General features: G+C 44.7%; 2 protein-coding genes across 2 annotated transcripts; one reads left to right on the forward strand and one right to left on the reverse strand.

Moving 5' to 3' along the window:
- Positions 1-1,252: 1,252 nt before the first annotated feature.
- tmem88a (transmembrane protein 88 a) lies at positions 1,253-4,715 on the forward strand. Its single transcript, XM_017412581.3, has 3 exons — positions 1,253-1,646; positions 2,953-3,279; positions 4,163-4,715. The coding sequence occupies exons 2-3, from the start codon at positions 2,971-2,973 to the stop codon at positions 4,448-4,450; spliced, it is 597 nt and encodes a 198-aa protein (XP_017268070.1). The 5' UTR covers positions 1,253-1,646; positions 2,953-2,970; the 3' UTR covers positions 4,451-4,715.
- Positions 4,716-6,634: 1,919 nt separating this feature from the next.
- pcolcea (procollagen C-endopeptidase enhancer a) lies at positions 6,635-14,634 on the reverse strand. Its single transcript, XM_017412580.3, has 9 exons — positions 14,478-14,634; positions 11,034-11,142; positions 10,663-10,921; positions 9,140-9,264; positions 8,915-9,051; positions 8,553-8,830; positions 8,390-8,467; positions 7,063-7,233; positions 6,635-6,985 (listed from the first exon to the last, which is right to left on the reverse strand). The coding sequence occupies exons 1-9, from the start codon at positions 14,561-14,563 to the stop codon at positions 6,855-6,857; spliced, it is 1,374 nt and encodes a 457-aa protein (XP_017268069.1). The 5' UTR covers positions 14,564-14,634; the 3' UTR covers positions 6,635-6,854.
- Between the last annotated feature and the right edge of the window lie 4,517 nt (positions 14,635-19,151).

Raw genomic sequence — 19,151 nt, forward strand, 5'->3', positions numbered from 1 at the left:
CACACACACACACACACACACACACACACACACTTCAAAAAGGCTGAACTATTCTTGAAGGTGTAGCTCAGCCATTTTGAAGTGGGGCTCTGTCAGAAAAGGAGCCAAACTCAGCTAAGGCTAAGGCGAATTTTGTCGTCTTGAATTAACTCCAATCTCTTAAATTTCAAAGTAGTTTCTTCGCATTACACAGATAATTACATATACATATTTATAGTTATATAGGAGTGCAGATATTGGTGTCAGCAGCTAACTGTATTAAAGAACTAATGCTAGGTAGTTCGAGTGGACAATTTTGCTGTTTGAAAACACGTCCAGTTTTAAGTTGCACTTAGATATCAGCTGCATTTGAACTAGCCGTTAGCTCGTCAGCTCTGTCGGACTTAAACTGCATTTCTTCTAACGAAGGTCATTCAAAGAGCTCTTTGCAGCAGGTGAGGCAGCAGCTGTTTGTGGCTCTCCTGCAGAAACCCACCGCAAAATGGCTGAACAGTTCCTTTAATGCTGTGGCCTCTTTCCATCGTCTCTTCTCGTATGTTATGAAAGTGCTCTCGTTCTCTCTGGAGGTTTTTTTTTTTTCAATGCTTGTCTGTCTGTGTGGAAAAAAAAAATAAACAAAGATGTCCAATGTGAGATAGTAATAAATAAAAAAAAAAGCGCTCATATTAAAATTACAGTTTCACCCTTTGAACTGAGCCCCTCTGGTTTCTTATCAGTCCCATGATGGCCTCCCCCCCCGCCCCAACCACCACCACCAAATTAACCGGCGTTCTCCCCCATCCTCATTTCCTTATATTTTCTGAAAGTGGAGATCTGTTTTTCATGGCGGGGTCAGGGGCCGAGCCTCTGTCAGTTCCACATCTTAACTTACTTTGGCACGCCTGTCACCTTCTCAGCTCGGAGCTCTGGGTTGTCGAAGAGCAGCTGAGGTGATGATAGCTTTAATGTTAAGATGATTTTTTTTTTTTCCTCTTCTTTTGGCGTGAACACGAAACCAACAGTCAGCCCAGTTGTTAAATGTCACACCCGGGATTAGCGGTATCTGACAGAGGCCAGGAGAAAGTGCTCATTGAGAGAGCGCTGTAGGTTGGCCTGCGAGGCCTGACTCTCATAATCTATCCAAATAAACATTCTTCCTCCCTCCTCCTGGTTCCAGGGGTTATCAGAACACCCCCCACACACACACACACATTCACACACACCCTCTGTGCAGCCCCCCTGCACCTACTCTAACAGGAGCCTTTAACACAGCCCAGCCTGCTTTCGCTGCATTCTCGTTTGAGGCGACACAGGATGCAGGCTGCCCGACTCACTCGTATCTCGAGCTGGAGCCACAACGAGGAAGCAGAATGTCAGGGAAGGAAGCGCTGAGCGGACTGGGGAAGCACAACTCCATCCAAGTTTAGACTCGCGGCATTTGGCAAATTTTTGTTAGTGTCTTCAGACAGACAGACGATCAAAGGCCTTTTTTTAAAAAAAAAAAAAAAAAAGCAACACAAACCACAAACTAAGCTGCTATTTGGATAACGCCATTAAGATCTGGACTTAAAGAGAAGACATAAATCAGGAGGAAATTCGTGAACTTCCCTTCATCTGCTGCTACAGTTGGACTGCGAGGGAGTGCAGCTCAGGAGGGATACCCCAGGGTGAGTACAGCAGCGTGAAGGGCGAGGTGGAGTTTAGGGGAGATAAGCCAAGGCCAGGTGCAAACGTGGACTTTGCTGACGTCCACTCGCTCACGGAGGGGAAAGATAAAGTCCTCGTTCCTAACATGTGCATGACTTTTTTATTAGTGTGCTCGTTTTCCCGCCTTTAAAGCTACAAGAACACCTGAAAGAAGCAGGACCGCACATCGTTGGACACCAGCAGCTCACTTTTAATTTATCAGGCAAAAGAAAATCTCTGCATGGTTCCTAAAAGACCGTAAAGAGGTCCTAAAGGACCTTTGTCGAAAACAACCCCAATGATTATTAGAGAGAATTTTTTGTTTTTCTTCTTTGGGGCACATTGTTCTGGGTGATGGTTATCCTGAAGTCTCGAAGGAGGGGTGGAGTCAGCAGAGCCCATTTCCTCCTCACTAAAGAGCAGGGAATTTGTTGACTTTGAACACATTTCATCACTTTCTGCGTTAAATCCATTACCTTTGACAGCTCCAGGCGTTGTTTGTTGGGGGGGTGGAGAAAATCAAAGGGGGAGAGTTTAGCCCATCGGAAAACTGACGCAGAAATGAACTGATTCTTATCATCAAAGGCACGCTCAAACATGAAATCGCATAAACAATTTTGGGGATAAGTGAAACGCACAAACGTAAACTTCTAACGGCGTGAAGGAAGAGTTTGGTCATATGAGCGGTTAATATCTTACCTGTTGCAGATATGCCTAATTGTTTAAAAAGTAGCATTTAGATCAACAGCCATGAAACATTAAAGGTTGGAGCTGTTAATGACGAGCTAATAAAAGCTTGTTCCAGCAGATCCAAAGCCAATTTTGCTGTCCTGAAAATGGCTACATAATTCAAAATGTTAGAGCGGGTTCATGCAAATGCTATAATTTAAACCTTGACGTCCCCGCCAGTTTTGTGTTGCACTGTTTATTTGTCAGGAATATTGTAAAAATTCCTGTGGGAAGTGGCTCAGGCGGCACAGGAAGTGCTACAGCCGGCTGCTGTTAGCAATTACAAATATAAATAACCTTGTAAAGTGAAGCTAACAGCAAAGTACAGGACTACAAAATTGCACCCACGTGAATTGTTATGAAACATTAAAGACTGGGGTTGTTTTAAGATGGCAGCAGTCTTAGCTATGCTAGGACTAGCCATTAGCTCATCCGTCTTGTCAGACTTAACTGCCTCAAAATGGCCCTAAATGTCCCTTAACACCAAAGTCCTATTTGGTCAGACTGTTGTTTCCGTTCATGACTGGAATCGGGCTCACGCTGCTTGTTCTCCTCCAGGGTTCGACCGCAGACGCAATGAGTCTCTCCCAGAGCGCGACGCTCGAGAAGAGCGCGTCCGACGCCCACTCTGAAGCCCGCTCCCCCTCCAGGGCAGGCTCCGGGGTCATGGTGCCACCGCCTTACTCCATGGGCAACGGCGAAGCGGTGGCGGACGCCCCCCTGGAGCTGAGGGGCTCCCTGGACTGCTGGGCGTGCTCTGTGCTGGTCACCGCGCAGAACCTGATCATCGCCCTCATCAACGGCGGCCTGGCGAGCGTCGTGTTCGGAGTCATCCTCACGCCGGCTCTGGTCATGATCGTGTTTGGCTTCCTCTGCCACTCCACGGTAGGGTTTTAGAAATATTTTTTGTGTAACAACAATTTGGTTCGCAGTTACTCGTACTGCGGGGGCAGGGGGACAACATGAGGCCCGTCGATCAGACTCCTGTCTTGGAACGCCGTCTGCACTCCACACGGAGCCGAGGGGCGGGTGTTTTCCTAGAGATTTGACCCCGTTTTCCCAGATTTTAATGGATCCTCCTGGAGCTTCATTCTAATGTTTAGCAGCTGTGACTACGCTGCTCTGGTTTCTTTGTGCAGCAACATGAAAAATCCCATACTGATGGTTCCTCCTCTCGTCTGAATGCCTCTCAGACACACACAAAAAAAATCCCCTCATCGAACGGAGGATCTCACTGGGTCGCAATTGTTGAGGGACTCAGTTGGGGGACGCAGAATTATGAGGAAATCCCTTGGAATCACGGTGAACATGTTTGCCCAAACTTCAGGGTCCATTTGAGCTGAAAACAGTGAGGGATTTGCATACATATTGTCAAAAAAAAAAAAAAAAGTAAATTGGGATGAGTTTGAGACAGGTCCCAGATGGCCGCAACAACTCTGAGACTGTTTTGAGAGATATTCCGGCAATACTAGAGCAAGGGGATAGGACTCAAATGGACTTGTCGCAAACGTTTTGAGACATTTTAGTGACTCCCTCCAAATTTATGTCCTACCGTAGGGCTTTGCTTTCGTATCACTGGAGTTTAGTAAAAAAGTCGTCTCACACTGATTCAAAATCACTTTTTCTATTCCTAAATGGCTGAAGCTGTATTTTTTGTTTTAAATCAATTCGTGTTGAAACCCCCTGGTGGATTTTGGCCCAGAACCTTTTCTTGTCGTGTCGTTGGGTTTCCCGGTCCCACTCCTCCGCCTCCTCTCGTCCTCTCCAGGTGCAGCCCTACGGCTCGAACGTGTACTGCTCGGACCTGCTGGACGACACGGCCTGCGTGGCTCTGCTGGTGGTGGGCTTCCTGCTGCTTACCCCCCTGCTGGTCCTGGCGCTCGCGGCCTTCTGCCGTCTGGCTCGGCACCTCCAGCTGGGCCTGTGCTTCATCCCCTACAGCCGCGCCGTCTACAAGAACCTGCCGGCCTCGCGCCACCGGGGGCCCGGTCCGGGGGGCTGCTGCAACCGGCAGGAGGCCAAGGAGACAGAGGGCAAGGGCAGCATTTGGGTGTAGGAGGGAAGCGGGAGGGATGTAGCTCAGCTCCGTTTTTTTTTTTTTTTTTTTTACAGGAATTAGTTTGTATTTTCTGCTTGAAAGCTTTTGTTCCCATTAATCGTATTTCATCACTTGTATGGACTGTTTCGAATGTATTGCAATTGTTTTTGCTTTTTACGCTCTTTCAATTTATGGAAAGTTTTTTATGCCTTTTTTTTTCTTTCTTTCTTTCTTTCTTTTAATAAAGTGACATTTTAGAGTTTAGGTTTTACACTGACACTGACCTGACTCTGCTCCTTTTTGAAGCTGGTTTAAACTGACAGACGGGGAAAAAAATGATGAAATCTTTCACCCAGAGAACACCAGTAGGAATATTTAATTATGAGCAAAACACACGAACTGTGCGTCCGGTGTGATCACCTAGGGCCACAGAGAGGCATCTGTGTGAGTTTGGCTTCATTTGAACCCTTAAGCTGCTTCAGCAGGAGCTCGTTTTCAGCACCTCAACCTGAATGATGGGTTCTAAGATTTAGAACATTTGTCGTTTTCCAACTTATTATCCCCTGCTCCCATAAAAGGCGCTTAACTGCATAGTTGTCTGTGTGTGGGTAGGTTTGTGTTGTGTCTGTTAGCAAAATATCTCATGAACCACAGGACAAATTTTGATGAAACAGAAAGTAAGTACTCAGAAAGTAATGAATAGATGTACATCTAGAACTGATTACCTTTTTGAGTTAGTCCATTTAAAGATGGGCGCCACAGCTCTTAATCTTGGGCAACACGTAAATGGCTATGACTCTGTCGGTTTTACAGATATTAGGCTGAAATTTGATGTGGCAGTAGCTGAGAGTCATCCTCATCACATACTCCAAATAGGGTATGCAAGGTGGCAATCGATACAATCTTTTTATTTATTTATTTTTCAGGGAACTGCCCTTTTTAATTTCATTTTAAATTGGGTTTTAACCCAACACTGACAGTGTAGTTTTTCTTTGCTGAAGTAGGTAGTGGAGATTCATAAAGTGGTAAAGAGAAAATGTGAGTACAAAGGGTCTCAGGTGTGGAAAAATGAGCAAATAAGCTAAATGCATTGTTTAATTTAAATCAGACTGTGGTTAGTTGTAAATATCTGGATGGTTAAAGGATCTTATGAACAATTAGACAGGTTTATAATGTGACTCAGAAAGTAATAATAATATTTCTGATAGAATATTTATGTAATTCAAAACTGTGGCATTAACGTTTATAGAAGAACGTTAACCTGACCCTCCATAAAAAATTTTAACTTTCCTTTAAGACACCAGCAATCTACTTTTGTCTTGACCTCGCTCTGACTAGCCGTTAGCTCATCAGTCCGGTCAAAATTAGACTCCCCGCCCCACAAACTGAGGCCGCTGAAAGAGCTACGGTATCTACAGAACAAGAACTGAACTATCACTTTAACTCTTCTCAAACATGAAGGTAAAGTGCTTTTTTTCCCCAGTGGTTTTTAAAGTCCATTTTCTACAGATGCCCTGTTTGCTTCTGGCAACTTTTGAAATCTTATTTTCTTTGAAATAACCTGTTTTTATTTTACTAAACCCACATTTGCATGAATTAAAGCAAAGTTCCTGCCAAGCAACTGCTTTCCCAAGTCATAAAAGGTTTTCGATTAATGTAAGAGATAGATTTTGAAGCATATTGTTTACTTATGTTTTTAGTAGAGCTGTGTCGTTGACTTCTATAGTGTTTTCCACCAAATCTGATGTTAATTCAGTCAGCTACAAGAAAGGTACGGGCCACTTTAGATCATGGAAATTAGTCAAAATATTTTTTTTTCAACTGTAAATCAAGTTGAGAAGGAAATATGAATATCACTTGAAGTTAATTAGACTTATATTTAAAGAGCAATGATCTAAATCGACTTTAATACATAAAGATACTGTCACTTTGTATGTGCTGGACTAGTTTAAAACTCTCTACAGCAGTCAGTAAATAAGGATAATTTAATAAAAGCCATGCCACACTTTCTCTGTGATCAACTCTGTGGGATTCACAGCATCTCTGGTGAGTTTGGCTCAGAAACTTTCCATCTAGTGTTTTCTAGAAACATCTGGAAAAGCTCGTGACTGTCTTACTGGTTTGTAATACCATTCATATCCACAAGGTGGAGACAAATTCAACACTGTGATGTTCACAGTGAATGAAGTGTGCTTCCAGGCCTTTTCAAAGAGATATAAAACCTTTATTCATATTTATATACATTACAAATAAAAGGTTTGACAGGTGTCGGAATAAAATAGAAGTCTTTCTTGAATTTTGTATAAAATTAAAGTGAAATTGTGTCGCAATGTTTTGCTTTTTTTATAAATCCACAGCTCACATTAAATTGTCTGAACTCCTGCTGTCATGTTTTCCTGGCTTGGGGGCGGCTGTCTGAGCGTTAACAAGGCTGTCTGCTGATATTCATCAATAATTTGTTGTGTGGGGCTTTGTACAGAGCCGTGAATGCTCCAGGTTCCAAGGTGCCGCGCCCTTCGTCGTCCACCTGACCCATGATGATGTAGTTTCCGCCTGTCGGGAAGGAAGTGACAGTTATCAGAGACGTGTCGGCATCTATCGGATTTATCATGAGTTCAGACGGCTCCTACCTCTGCGGAGCAGGGGGCACTTCTTGCACTGTGACACCAGCTTCACTGACATGGTCTCGCCGACCTGCGCGATGGTCAGCCGGCCCGCCTTGTAGGCTTTGATGAGGGAGACGTTAATGTTGAGGGTGCCTCGGGGTCCCGGGGCCATGGAGGAGATCTTCCCAGTTATCACTACAGAAAAGAAACATGGAATCAGTTCGGCACACATCGTGTGACCGGTTACCTTATCGTGTCTTGAGAAAGGGTTGAACTTTTGTAGCCTCACAACTAGGAACTTCAAAGGACTTCACAAGGATTTTATGTGACGGCCTCAGAGGTTTGTTACAGAAGCATTCAAGTTCAAGCGGCATCATGAAGACCAAGGAACACACCAGACAGGTCAGAGGATAAAGCTGTTGAGAATTTCAAAGCGGGGTTAGGTTATAAAACAACATCACCAAACTCTGACCACCTCACAGAGCCGCTGTTTAATCCATCACATGAAAATGGAAAGAGTTTGGCGCAACTGCAGACCTCTGAAGACACGTGTGTCCACTGAAACTGACAGGTTCAGGACAGAAAAGGAGCCGAGAAGCCCCCCGCGGTGTCTCTGGAGGCTCAGGAGAGACAATCTGTCCACAGGACAACTATTAGTCCTGAACTCCACAAATCTGAGCTTTCTGTCAGAGCAGCAGGAAGAAGTTCTGTTTGCAGTTTGACCCGAGCCATGAAGGAAACACAGCCAACACGTGGAAGAAGCTGCTCTCAGATCAGACCAGAACTGAACCTTTTGGCCTTAACACTAAACATCACCCTGAGCTCATCCTCCCCACTGTGAAACATGGTCGCACTGTGGGGACGCTTTCCTTTAGCAGGAACAGGGAAGCTGCTCAGAGTTGATGGGACGATCGATGGAGCTACATACAGTCGAATCCTGGAGTCCGGGGCGGAGGTTCACTGTCCAACAGGACAACAACGACCCGAAACACCCAGCCAGAGCTACAATGGAGTGGGTTAGGTCAAAGCGTATTCATGTGCTAGAATGGCCCAGTCAATGCCCAGACCTAAACCAAACTGAGAAACTCTGGTAAGGCTTGGAAGTTGGTGTTTACAGACATTCTCCATCCAATCCGACTGAGCTTGAGGGACCCTACAAAGAAGAATGGGTAAAAACTTCAAGTTCTAGATGAGCAAAGCTGGCAGAGACACACTAAAGACCCTACAGCTGGAAATGCGGTTATGCACTACTTTGTATTGGTCTGTCACATAAAATCCTTGTAAAATGCTTTGAATTTCGTGGTTGTAACGTCACAAAATGAAGAAAAGTTAAAGGGGCAGAAAAACGTACCAAATTCACTGGAACAGAAAGCGGTCTTGATGGTTCCAGACCTCTTACAGGCTTTGGCACACAGGGGATTTTGAGCAACTAGAAACGGGGAAAAGCACAGAAAGAAGTACATTTAGATTCCACACGGGCACCTCCTGATAAATACCCTCCTGCCTTTGCTTACCGGGCCTCCTCACATTCACGCCCGGGACACGGCTCCTCTTAGTGCTTACGGTGGTAGTTGGGACGTATTTGGTGGTGGTGGGGGCTGGGCGAGTGGGAGCAGGACGCCGGGGCTCAGCAGGTCGGACTGCTCGCTCTGAGGGGATGGGTCTGGAACCGGCTGTCGGAGGCCAGGACCCACGGGGGACGCTGGCGTAGTAGGCGAGGAATCCATCGGACGTCACGCTGAGGTCGGACACAAACTGGACCAGCAGCTCGTTCCCGGTTGTAATTATGGGTCTGGACAGAAGACAAAAATAAATATATAAAACTCCAGCGTGAGCTTAAAGAATCCCCTGTTTGGAATGATTTAAAATGTCTCACTGAGGAGCCTGATCGCCACAGTATTTCCCAATCAGGCGGGAGTCATCGCGCTCCCCGCCGTTGAAGAAGGCCACGTAGTCGAAGCGACAGTAGGTGTCAGCCTCCAGGACAAACTTGTCAAACGTCACCTGGATGACCTGCGAGCCGGAGAGAAACAGAAACATGCCTCTCCTCGATCACAGATCACTGGAAGTCAGAGGCGTTGTGAATGAGTGAGTCACCCACCCTGTCGGGTTCCACAGTGATGAGCCAGGAGCAGCTGGTTCCTGGGGGGTATTTCTTATCCGGCCAGTTGGGTGTCTTGATCTCTCCCTGGGTTTTTGTCATCTTCCCCCCACAGAACTGTTGGTCTAAAGCAACCCACTCAGTGTTGATGATGAGTGAAGACATTTTCTGTTTCTCAATGACACTTTAAATGTTAAGCCTCGAGCTGGGCTTATTGGGTATCACTCTAAACAAAATGATACTTGTCTGTACAAGAAGTACCTTTTTTTTCCTCAGAGTAAACAGTTGGCCTTCTTTATTGAGCCTGTTATCCAAAATGAGTGTTTTCCAGAGCAAAACACACAGTTTAACTGGGAAAAACACTAAGAGCTGCTTAATAAGAACCATGGTTAAGCACAGAGAACATGTGAGGTTCAGCAGAAGACTGGCTTCATTAACTCAAAGAAGATCAGAAAAATAAACCTTTTGAAGTCGTGATTGTTAATAAGCATCTTTTTTTATTATTCTGAAGATGTTGGGGCTTGAAATGATAAAAATCAAACCTAACAGGAACAACAGATGTCTTACACTGTCATATATATATATATATATATATATATATATATATATATATATATATATATATATATATATATNTTTTTTTTTTTTTTTTAATAAACCAAATCTAATCAAACCTACTACTTTGCGGAACCAACATTAGTATCAATAGGTTTAGGTAACCATCTTCTTCTGATTTTATAGGTCTGTTACATCTATTGTGGAGACATTTTGGCCCACTCCTTTTTACACCGTTGCTTCCGCTCAATAAGGTTTGCAGGCATTTGTTTATGCACAGCTCTCTTGAGGTCCCAACGCAAGATTTTGATTGGCTTAAGCCATTTGTGGTTTAAATGTGTGAAACTGCATTATGGCCAACTATCTCCATTTTGGTCTCATCTGTCCAAACGGCATCGGAAACTTTGCGAATAGAAAGCATGGCGTATTCCCTCTTGCAAATATTCTTTGCCGTTACTGATGTCTTTCCTCCCTGGCATTAACAAACAGCTGTCTGCTTTCACTAACGGCCTCAAACTTTACGATCAAACGCATTTTACCTGCGGCGATTTGTTGCTAAACACCTACTCCTATTTCCTGAGGAATCATCCAGGATGTACCATGGACGTGCAAAAAACAGCACGAAAAAGACTGACCTTCCAGCAGGACAATGACCCTAAACACACCGCTGAAGCAAGGACAAACAGGATAGTGTTCTGGAATAGCCCAGTTAAATTCCCTGACCATTGTACACAATACTCACAGATTATTGTACACAAGTGGCACCCACTGAACTTGAAGGAGGTAATACTTAATACTGTTGCAGCTTCCTGTAATTCAGTCATTAAGCACCTAATAAATGCCTAATGAGTTCAAAATTATCATTTTTTATCTGAATTTTAAAAAAAATGTTTTTCTGTAATGATAATAAAGAGGGGTGTTGCGCAACTTGGAAGGAACATAATTAAAATACCAAGGCGAGCACGCACCACTGGCATAAGGTTTCGCTCCGCTGAAAAAGGCCACGAAGCCTCTCGACTGAGTCTCTGCATCGGTCACCATCTCCAGCATCATGGTGTTTGAGGTGGAGATGAGGCTGCCGGGGCGGAAGGTGCCGCAAAAGCGACCCAGCTTCTGCGCCGAGCTGGAGTGGCCGTTGTAGACGTCCAGGTAGTCATAGCGGCACTGAGAGTCGGCCTCCAGGTCGAAGATGCGGAAGGAGAGCGTGACCACGTTCCCCTCAGGGACCTGCAGACCGGACACACACCGCCTGTTAGTTAGAGCCTGGGGGGGGGAGCAGATGTGGTGCAGTGGAGTGTGTGTGTGTGTGTGTGTGTGTGTGTGTGTGTGTGTGTGTTACCGTAATGCGCCAGGTGCATTTACTGTTGGGTCTGTAGAAGCTGGGGAAGCCCTCGCTGCCAACAAAACCTGATTCTGCGACCTGATCTCCTCCACAGTGGAACACAGGCCTGAGAAGAAGAAGACAGCATAGTCCTCCTCTTCATTCCCTCTCAGTTAAACGTCCTTTATTAGGAAGGTATTAGTATTATTAAAAAGAGCTGTTATTACCGCCGCCAAGGTGGGCCTGCCTGTCTGTCTGTCTGTCTGTCTGTCTGTCTGTCTGTCTGTGCAAGATCACTCAAAAAGTTATGAATGAATTTTCAGGAAATGTTCAGGAAACATCAAACATGCTCCAAGGAACAAGAGATTAGATGTTGATGGTGATCCGGTGATTAGTCAAGGTCAAAGGTCAAGGTCACAGATCAGCCCGTGCTCTAACTGGATAACAGGAATGTTAAACTCCACACCTCGTGGGTCAAGGGTGAACACTGTTGATTTCAAGGTGACGGGGTCAAAGGTCAGGGTCTCGGATGACCTTGTGCTCTAACTATGCAACCATGTAACGGAGGACAGTTAAACTGCACTGTTGGACACCTCTTGTGATCACGATTGATTTCAAGGTCATGGGGTCAAAGGTCAACATCACAACTGACCCTGTGCTCTAACTCTGCAGCAGTGTAATGTAGGAGTGTCAAATTGCACAGCTGGACACCTCATGATTTCAAGGTTCATGGGGTCAAAGGTCAAGGTCACAGGTAACCCCTTTGTTAAAACTTGTCTCTTCTCCTACATGTGACCCTTTTGTTTTCTGTCTGTCAGCAAAGATCAGGTAAAAGATAAAGAACAGATTTGGAGGAAATCTTCAGGAAATGTTGGGAGTTGTTCCAAAAAACAAGAGATTAAATGTTGGTGCTGATCCAGATTATGATCTGGATCCCACTAATCATGCTGTGGCCTTGGAGGAGGTTTGCACTCTCTGAGTGCTTCTAGCTTTATATATTGTTTTTCTAGGCAAAGTATGAATGATTAGATAAAAATGATAAAACATTTCATTTAGGAAATGCTTTGATTTTGTGTTTTTCTTGCAGTTGATAGTTCTATTTTGTCATCAAAAGTCTAGCAGTTCTAGTTGTTTGTATATCACCCGCTGCCTTTCATGCCAGAGCTCAAAAACAAAAAGCAGCTTGTGTTAAGAAATGAAGGAATTATAGGCTTTTTTGTTCAAATCTTGAAAATGGCCTTTTGAGCAAACAAGAAAGACCACAAGCTCTCACACAATCTGTCAGCACTCGGAGTATGTGTTGTGGGTGACTCTCAGCTACCACCTCATCAAATTTGAGGTCAATATCTGTAAAATTCACTGAGTTAGAACCACACTTGTATTTTCTAAGGTCAATGAGCTGTGGTGGCCATTTTGAATCGGGTTGACTCCAAAAGTTAATCAGTTGTACATGTGCTTCAAATTATTACTTTCTGAGAGTTTCATTAAAATCCGTCCAGTAGTTCATAAAATATTTTGCTAACAGACAGGCAGGGTTGACTCCAATAGTTGTAAGCAAATATCTAGCTCATTGTGTTAGGGCTCAGAGTTTGGGACTCTTAGCCACTACCACATCAAATTTCTAGCACAATAGATGGTAAATTTCTAGCACAATAGATGGTAAATGGTAAATGGCTTGCACTTATATAGTGCTTTATCTAGTCCAAGGACCCAAAAGCGCTTTACACTACAATCATTCACCCATTCATCCTCACACTGATGGCGGTAAGCTACATTGTAGCCACAGCTGCCCTGGGGCAGGCTGACAGAAGTGAGGCTGCCATCACACCAGCGCCACCGAGCCCTCTGACCACCACCAGTAGGCAAGGCTGGTGAAGTGTCTTGCCCAAAGACACAATGGCTGAGAAAGCCAGAGCGGGGGTTCGAAACAGCAACCCTCCCATCACAAGACAAACCCCTACCTCCTGAGCCACTGCCGCCCCGTAACTTGTACCGCAGTACAAGTAGAAAGTACCAGACTGATACGACTTCTTGCTCTTTAACCCACCGTGTGAAGAAATGAACTGGAAAGGTTAAAATTCCTGCAAACCGTGGAACATTTCCTAAACTTACTGGCACGATGCCACGACAAACAAATGTGGGCAGTAAAATAAATGGGCGGGTGTAGGGGGGCAAAAATGGAGTGCTTCTTGAGATTTGTTTAAACAAAGCAGACTGAGACATTAAAAAAAAAAAATCTGTTTACCATCGGACTGATTAATGACAACGTGCTGAATCTGATGCGGTCCAGACACGGACAGACAGTCAGAGGCAGATTGCCAGCAGGAATACAGGGAGGTCAAACTCAACCAGAAAAATGTCTGCTATGATGAAATCATTTAACAATCTGGGAACCACGAGGAGCGATAAAGATTCCCTTTCTTTATTACTCACTCATATTAAAGGCTCGGCATCCCTTCACAGAATGCACATCACCCTACGCCTTTTAATGCTCAAGTTTTAAACTTAGATCATCTCACGCTGACAAATGACAGACTGAGACAAACGAAGGCTCGGCACAAACTCCTGCATTTTCACAAGAAGTCACACTCAGAGTATGTGCTGGGGATGACTCTCAGCTACCACCACGCCAAGTTTTAGCTCCGTATCTGTAAAACTGACTGACTTGCAGCCAGTTTGGTGTGCTCTAAGGTGTGTTGGCCGTGGCGGCCATCTTGAATGAGGATAGCTCTAAGAGTCAATCACTTGCAGAGGTATATCTAATGATTATTTCCTGAACGTTTCAGTGAAATCCATCCAGTGGCTCATGAGATATTTTGCTAACAGACAGACAGAGTTGACTCCACATAGGTCAATTCTAAATTATCAATGAGCATCTCGCACTCTCTGTTAGGACTCAGAATATGTGTTGGGGATTGGCCTCGGCTATTACCACACCAATATTTTACTCCTGTATCAGTAAAACTGATTGACTTATAAATATTTTTGTGTTCCTTTACTTTGAGTTGGTTGTGGCCTCCACCTTGAATCGGTCTGACTCCGAAAGCTGACCTACTGAAGCTGTATATCCCGGGGTTACATTCTGCTGCAAGTTTCATTAAAATGTGTCAAGTGTTTGATGACAGACAAGACACACACCCACACACACTCAGAGACAGACACGGGCAGAAACATCTCGAACTGGAGGACTGAAAACAACATCTTAGGCAATCGAAAGTGAGCACAGTGGTTTCTCCCTGAGCAGAACTGAAGACAGCAGGGCCACCCACCCCCCCAGCAAATTCAGATGGCTCCTGATTGCGAGCAAACTTTCCAGAGCCGGAGCCAAGTTTCTCTGATCTAGGAAAAGCCGAAAGTATTGACATCTGCAGCTGAGCCACCACGGAGTCATTCACCCTCACAGAAATCAAAATCAGACACCAGGGGAGAGGGGAAGGGGGGTGGTTCTGGCCTGAACCTCACCTGGTGTAGTTGGTCTGCTGAGCCTTCGTCCCTCCCAGCGCCAGGGACAGGGAGAAGAGGAGCCCCCAGGTGCTGCCCGGATGCATCGTGACACGGTGAAGCAAAGCAGAGAGGGGCGACGGGACTCGGGAGGCGAGAGATGAGGGGAGGAGGAGGCTGTTAGGGGGTGGGAGGAAAGAGAGAAAGGGAGGGAGAGAGAGAGAGGACAAGGAGGGGAAGGGGTGGCATTCCAGAAAAGACACAGGCAACAATCACAACAGTGGGGAGACATACAGGGGTTGGAGGGGGGGATGACGTGGAGCAGAGAGGGAGGGAGGTTTTAATTAGAGCCAGATGTTCGCTTTAGAATCAACCTGGTTTCAGTAAATGGAGGGGATACCGAGGAAACAACAAGGGCTCTTCTAGAACTTTGAATGTCTTCACTGCAGATGTTTCTTCTCCCTCCACAGGTTGTTGAAGGCTTCAGATGAAGGTCTGCGGGGGGGGCAGGTGGCCGTGGGTTGGCGTGTTCCACAACAGACCGAAAGGTGACACCTTTTTTTATTTACATCAAAAAGAATGTGTGCTTTTCCTCCTCAAAATCGTTACCAGCAGCCATGTTGAAAAAAAAAAAAAATAATAAAAAGCCCATACAGCCCAGAACTTTCCCATCAGGGAGACATAAATTATCCAAAAAAGACAACAGATGATCTCCTTTGGCTCAAAGTGTCTGTCTGCCCCCACAGTCCACCAAGACAAGAATAACAGTCAGTGTGATGTTAGGGGGTGTGTGGGGAGGTGATTCTTTCTCCGTTAGAGCTTGGTGGCGAGCCAACCCTCTGGCCTACATTACTGAGGCCTGTTGAAGGGCTAATAAAACAGAATCGGACACTTTTCTAGATGTCAAACAGCCTGATCAAAGAGCGAGGCTGCTACTCTCACCCACAGAGACATGGATGTCTGCGTGTTGCAGCTTCGGCGCTCATCGGGATCAATGAGACGTGTGGTTTGTGTAAAACCCCAAGTTGTGATGGGAGTCAGAAGGACCAGGAATGCTAATGGTGCGCAGGAGTGAACGGCATGTGAGCGCACGCAACTCCTCGGAGGCTGCTATTATGGGTGAGAGGAGGAGTGACCTCTACGCCCAGCAGCGATCGAAGCCAAACAGTTTAAGGGGGGGTGTTTTCGGCAATAACTCCTGAAGAACCCTTCAGGCCGGAGGCGCATTCCTTCGAAAGAGCCGAAAGGAATGGCAGCGGGGGAGTCGCACGAGCGAAGGCATGGGTAAGGGAGGAGCTGGGTGAGAGGAAAACAAGCCTAAAACGATCAGACAGAGAGACAGAGCAACAAGGCGAAATGGACGGTTTTCTTAGGGTCACGACTCCCGCCGCCCCACACCTCTTTCTCCCTGCTTCTCCGACGATGATCCCTATTGACCAGTTTTCAAACGTGCCGTCTGCCGACAGGGTTAAAGACGACTGCGTGTCCGTCCTCTGTAATTATGCGTCCTCTTTAATTTGCTCTCCTGCGCAAAATAGAAACGGCAGCACAGAGAGGTTCGACCGATCTGGTGAAACATGACGGGATCCTCCATGGGCCTCAGTCCGATATACAGGAGGTGTTGGAGCTTATCACTCCATGAGAAAACAGTCATCATGTAGTGAACTCAGAATGTGTTAATGGCGCCCAGTAAGTCAGATCTGACTGGGTTTACATTAATGATGCCTGAAACTAAGTTTTCATTATTAAGCCTTGCCTCATTTTTTTTTTCATGGCAGCTGCTCAAAAGACACATTAGGCTCTGTGGGAAAAGTCCAAGGCACACTTTTTTATCTTTTTTTCTTCAGCTAATCCCTTTTGACAGAAACAATGATGAATCACTGCAAAAATCTTCAGCCTGTCTCTTATTAGGATGACTGGTTTGACAAATCTGCTGGGAAACTGTGGTGAAAGTCATGGAATTACAGCTGCAGATGTACTTAAGCTAAAAGTCTTTTTATTCCTCTGTAATGTAGATTGTACTAACAGACGAGGATTAAAAATAATAGCAGGCGGGGAGATTTAAACAGCAGTTTCATGTCAGAGGATTTACAAACCCAAGAGTTAAATGTGATGGTGACACCTAGTGGTGGAAACCTAAAACTACACCTTGGAGAAGCCGCTAGTGCCTGTAGTTTCTACACATTATTACTGTTTTTGCTTCTCTCGCGCGTCGTTTAAATTGTACAAAATGAATCCAAGCAGTAACAACACACTCCTGGTTTCGACTAATTTAATTCGTTCCAGCTTCGTTGTTTTAGGTGTTTGTTTTTGGACCAATGAAGATAAAAAGCTGTGAAGAATGAATGCTAGCGTGTTGACATTTCTTCTCCACAGACACAATCCGGCTAATAATTACTAATAATTAACTTGTATGTGACGCGCCTGTTAGCACACACAACTACACTGACTATATGAATATATTTTAAACGAATGAAAAAAGATATTTAACGAGGAAGAGGAGGGGGAAATGGACGCAGGAAATGCTCAGCTGCTACACGCATTTCACAATAAAAGTTTCCGGAAGTGAAATTTACGATGCTACTTATTTATCTGACTTCACTTCCTCCCAAGAGCAAAACACGCCCCGAGAGCCTGAGGTGTCATTTAGATGGACATTCTTTCCTCCAATAACTTTCGAATTAAATCATTCAAACCAGTATTTTAATAATGAATGTAAAAGTGGGTGGCTGCGGTTTAAGGGTGGTGCAGTTGCTGGTTCAATCCCAGCTTCCCACCAGGAGTCCCTTAAAAATTCTTTATGGGAAAGACAGAAGAAGAGTGACTAAATTAAAAGATAAAGTCTTAGTTAAACACCTCGGATTAGTACATGTAGTTTTAGACTATAAAATAGACCCAAACAGTTCTTGGCCAGGTTAGCAGGGTTAGTGGGGACAGAACCAGTCTGTACATATGCTTTAAATCTTTTTATAAAGGGTGGAAATATAACTAAATGTGTCCCTGTGATGGACATGCGACCTGTCCAGTGTGTCCCCTGCCTCTCACACAGTGACAGTGAAAGGAGAAGCAGGTAAAGGAAATGTATGGAAAAGATAACTAAATTTGTAATCTTTTAAGAGAAAACCTATATATTGTCATGAATGTCGCTTTTGTTAAAAGTACGTCTGATACCCCAAGAGTCGCATCGTTTACAGGAAGACATTTTATGATGGAGAATACTGACCAGACTGCAACTTGTTCTGTTTGGATAAAGGAAGAAAATGCCTGGAAATGTCTCCCAAATCGTTTGACTGCAGGACAAAAAACAACAAAATATCGCCCAGGCCTTCTGAACCAATGTTACTGGTAAATAGGACCATATAACTTTTAATATCAGCTTCATTACTTAGGTTTCCATTACAGCCAGTAAATAATTTAAATGTTGTCTTATTAGCCTTTAAATATCATCAATCATTATTTTACAATGTCGTGCGCACTTCGCGATTCTCCATAGTTCCTTTGAGGAGCTGAGCGTGTTCACGTAAAGTGTTGTGCGATGGTGACACACCGTAAACAAAGACTCTGGACGAATGCAGAAACGTGCGATTTATGGCTCCAGGTCTCCATGTATTTTTGGCACACTTACATATCATAGGGTCAATTCAAGAACAAAAAAAAAAAAAAGTCTGTTTTAGTAATAAATTTATGCGTCTTCACACAGGTCCCAGGACTGCAGTCAAAATGACAGTTTCTCATTGCTGCACACCCACAAAGCACATGAAACACACACACAAAAAAGTACAGGTTGTCATAGATATTGTTTTTTTTTCTTCTTCTTTTTTTTTCCAATATACATATATTTCATGATGTTCATCAATATAATAAGACACTGATAGATTTACACTACAGTTATTTCATGTACTTTCTCATTCAGTCTCTCCTTCAGTGCTGAATCCACCTTGTTTAGTTTCCAATCCCAAACCAAAGGACGGCACAAGAATTCTATCAATAAATAAAAGCAACAGTAAAATAAATAAATCAAAGGAAATCCAGCACATTGCCCGTGACCGTCCAGTCCTGTCCCTCCTGAAAGGCCGGATGAGCAGAGGCAATGTGGGCTTTTATCCCAGTAATTCCCCCTCAAAACGACAACAAAACCAGAAATCCTCCCCATCTGAACGAAAAGAAATATATATATTATATCAAACAGCGATCTGATGTAAACTGTAGGATCATTCTAAGCATTCTGGACAACCGACAGGAGAAACACTTCGCCGCTTTCCGCCATCGACTCTCCCTTCTCTCGACCTTTATCCATCAGTGCTGACACACAAACAATTCAGTGACATCTGGAGTTGTTGCTTTACAGATGCAGAACAGAAACACAACATCTGGTTCAAAAGTAAAACGTGTTAGCATATGGGGAGCATGGCGCGTCTGAAGCCGCCCAGAGAGCGTTCAGTGACTCAAAAGGTTCCCTCCTGTCGCCGCGTTCGGCTCCCTTCAAAGGGTTCACGAGGAAATTTAGCTTTTTATTTTTATTTTTTCTTCTCTTTCCTTCCCGCTCACAAGTTTGAGCTTTAATTCAATTAAGTTTCCTGTCTGGGGCCCTGGAGCCCCACTTCGAACAGATCTGGACGCGGCGCTGAGATCACTGAACAGTTCTCGGGGGCCGATGCGATGCTCCCGCTCGGTCGTCCGTCCCCCCCCCCCCCC

This window comes from Kryptolebias marmoratus, linkage group LG13 (genome assembly GCF_001649575.2).
Source record: "Kryptolebias marmoratus isolate JLee-2015 linkage group LG13, ASM164957v2, whole genome shotgun sequence".
Lineage (NCBI taxonomy): Eukaryota > Metazoa > Chordata > Actinopteri > Cyprinodontiformes > Rivulidae > Kryptolebias > Kryptolebias marmoratus.

What these genes read in the sequence shown, in the direction of transcription:
- tmem88a (XM_017412581.3), top strand. Translation starts at nt 2,971, where the DNA reads ATGAGTCTCTCCCAGAGCGCGACGCTCGAGAAGAGCGCGTCCGACGCC. An exon ending in GCTTCCTCTGCCACTCCACG is followed by an intron (nt 3,280 to 4,162) that starts GTAGGGTTTTAG and finishes CGTCCTCTCCAG; the next exon opens with GTGCAGCCCTACGGCTCGAA.
- pcolcea (XM_017412580.3), bottom strand. Translation starts at nt 14,563, where the DNA reads ATGCATCCGGGCAGCACCTGGGGGCTCCTCTTCTCCCTGTCCCTGGCG. An exon ending in TCACTGTGGAACCCGACAGG is followed by an intron (nt 9,052 to 9,139) that starts GTGGGTGACTCA and finishes TCCGGCTCGCAG; the next exon opens with GTCATCCAGGTGACGTTTGA. An exon ending in GTGCCCCCTGCTCCGCAGAG is followed by an intron (nt 6,986 to 7,062) that starts GTAGGAGCCGTC and finishes CCTTCCCGACAG; the next exon opens with GCGGAAACTACATCATCATG.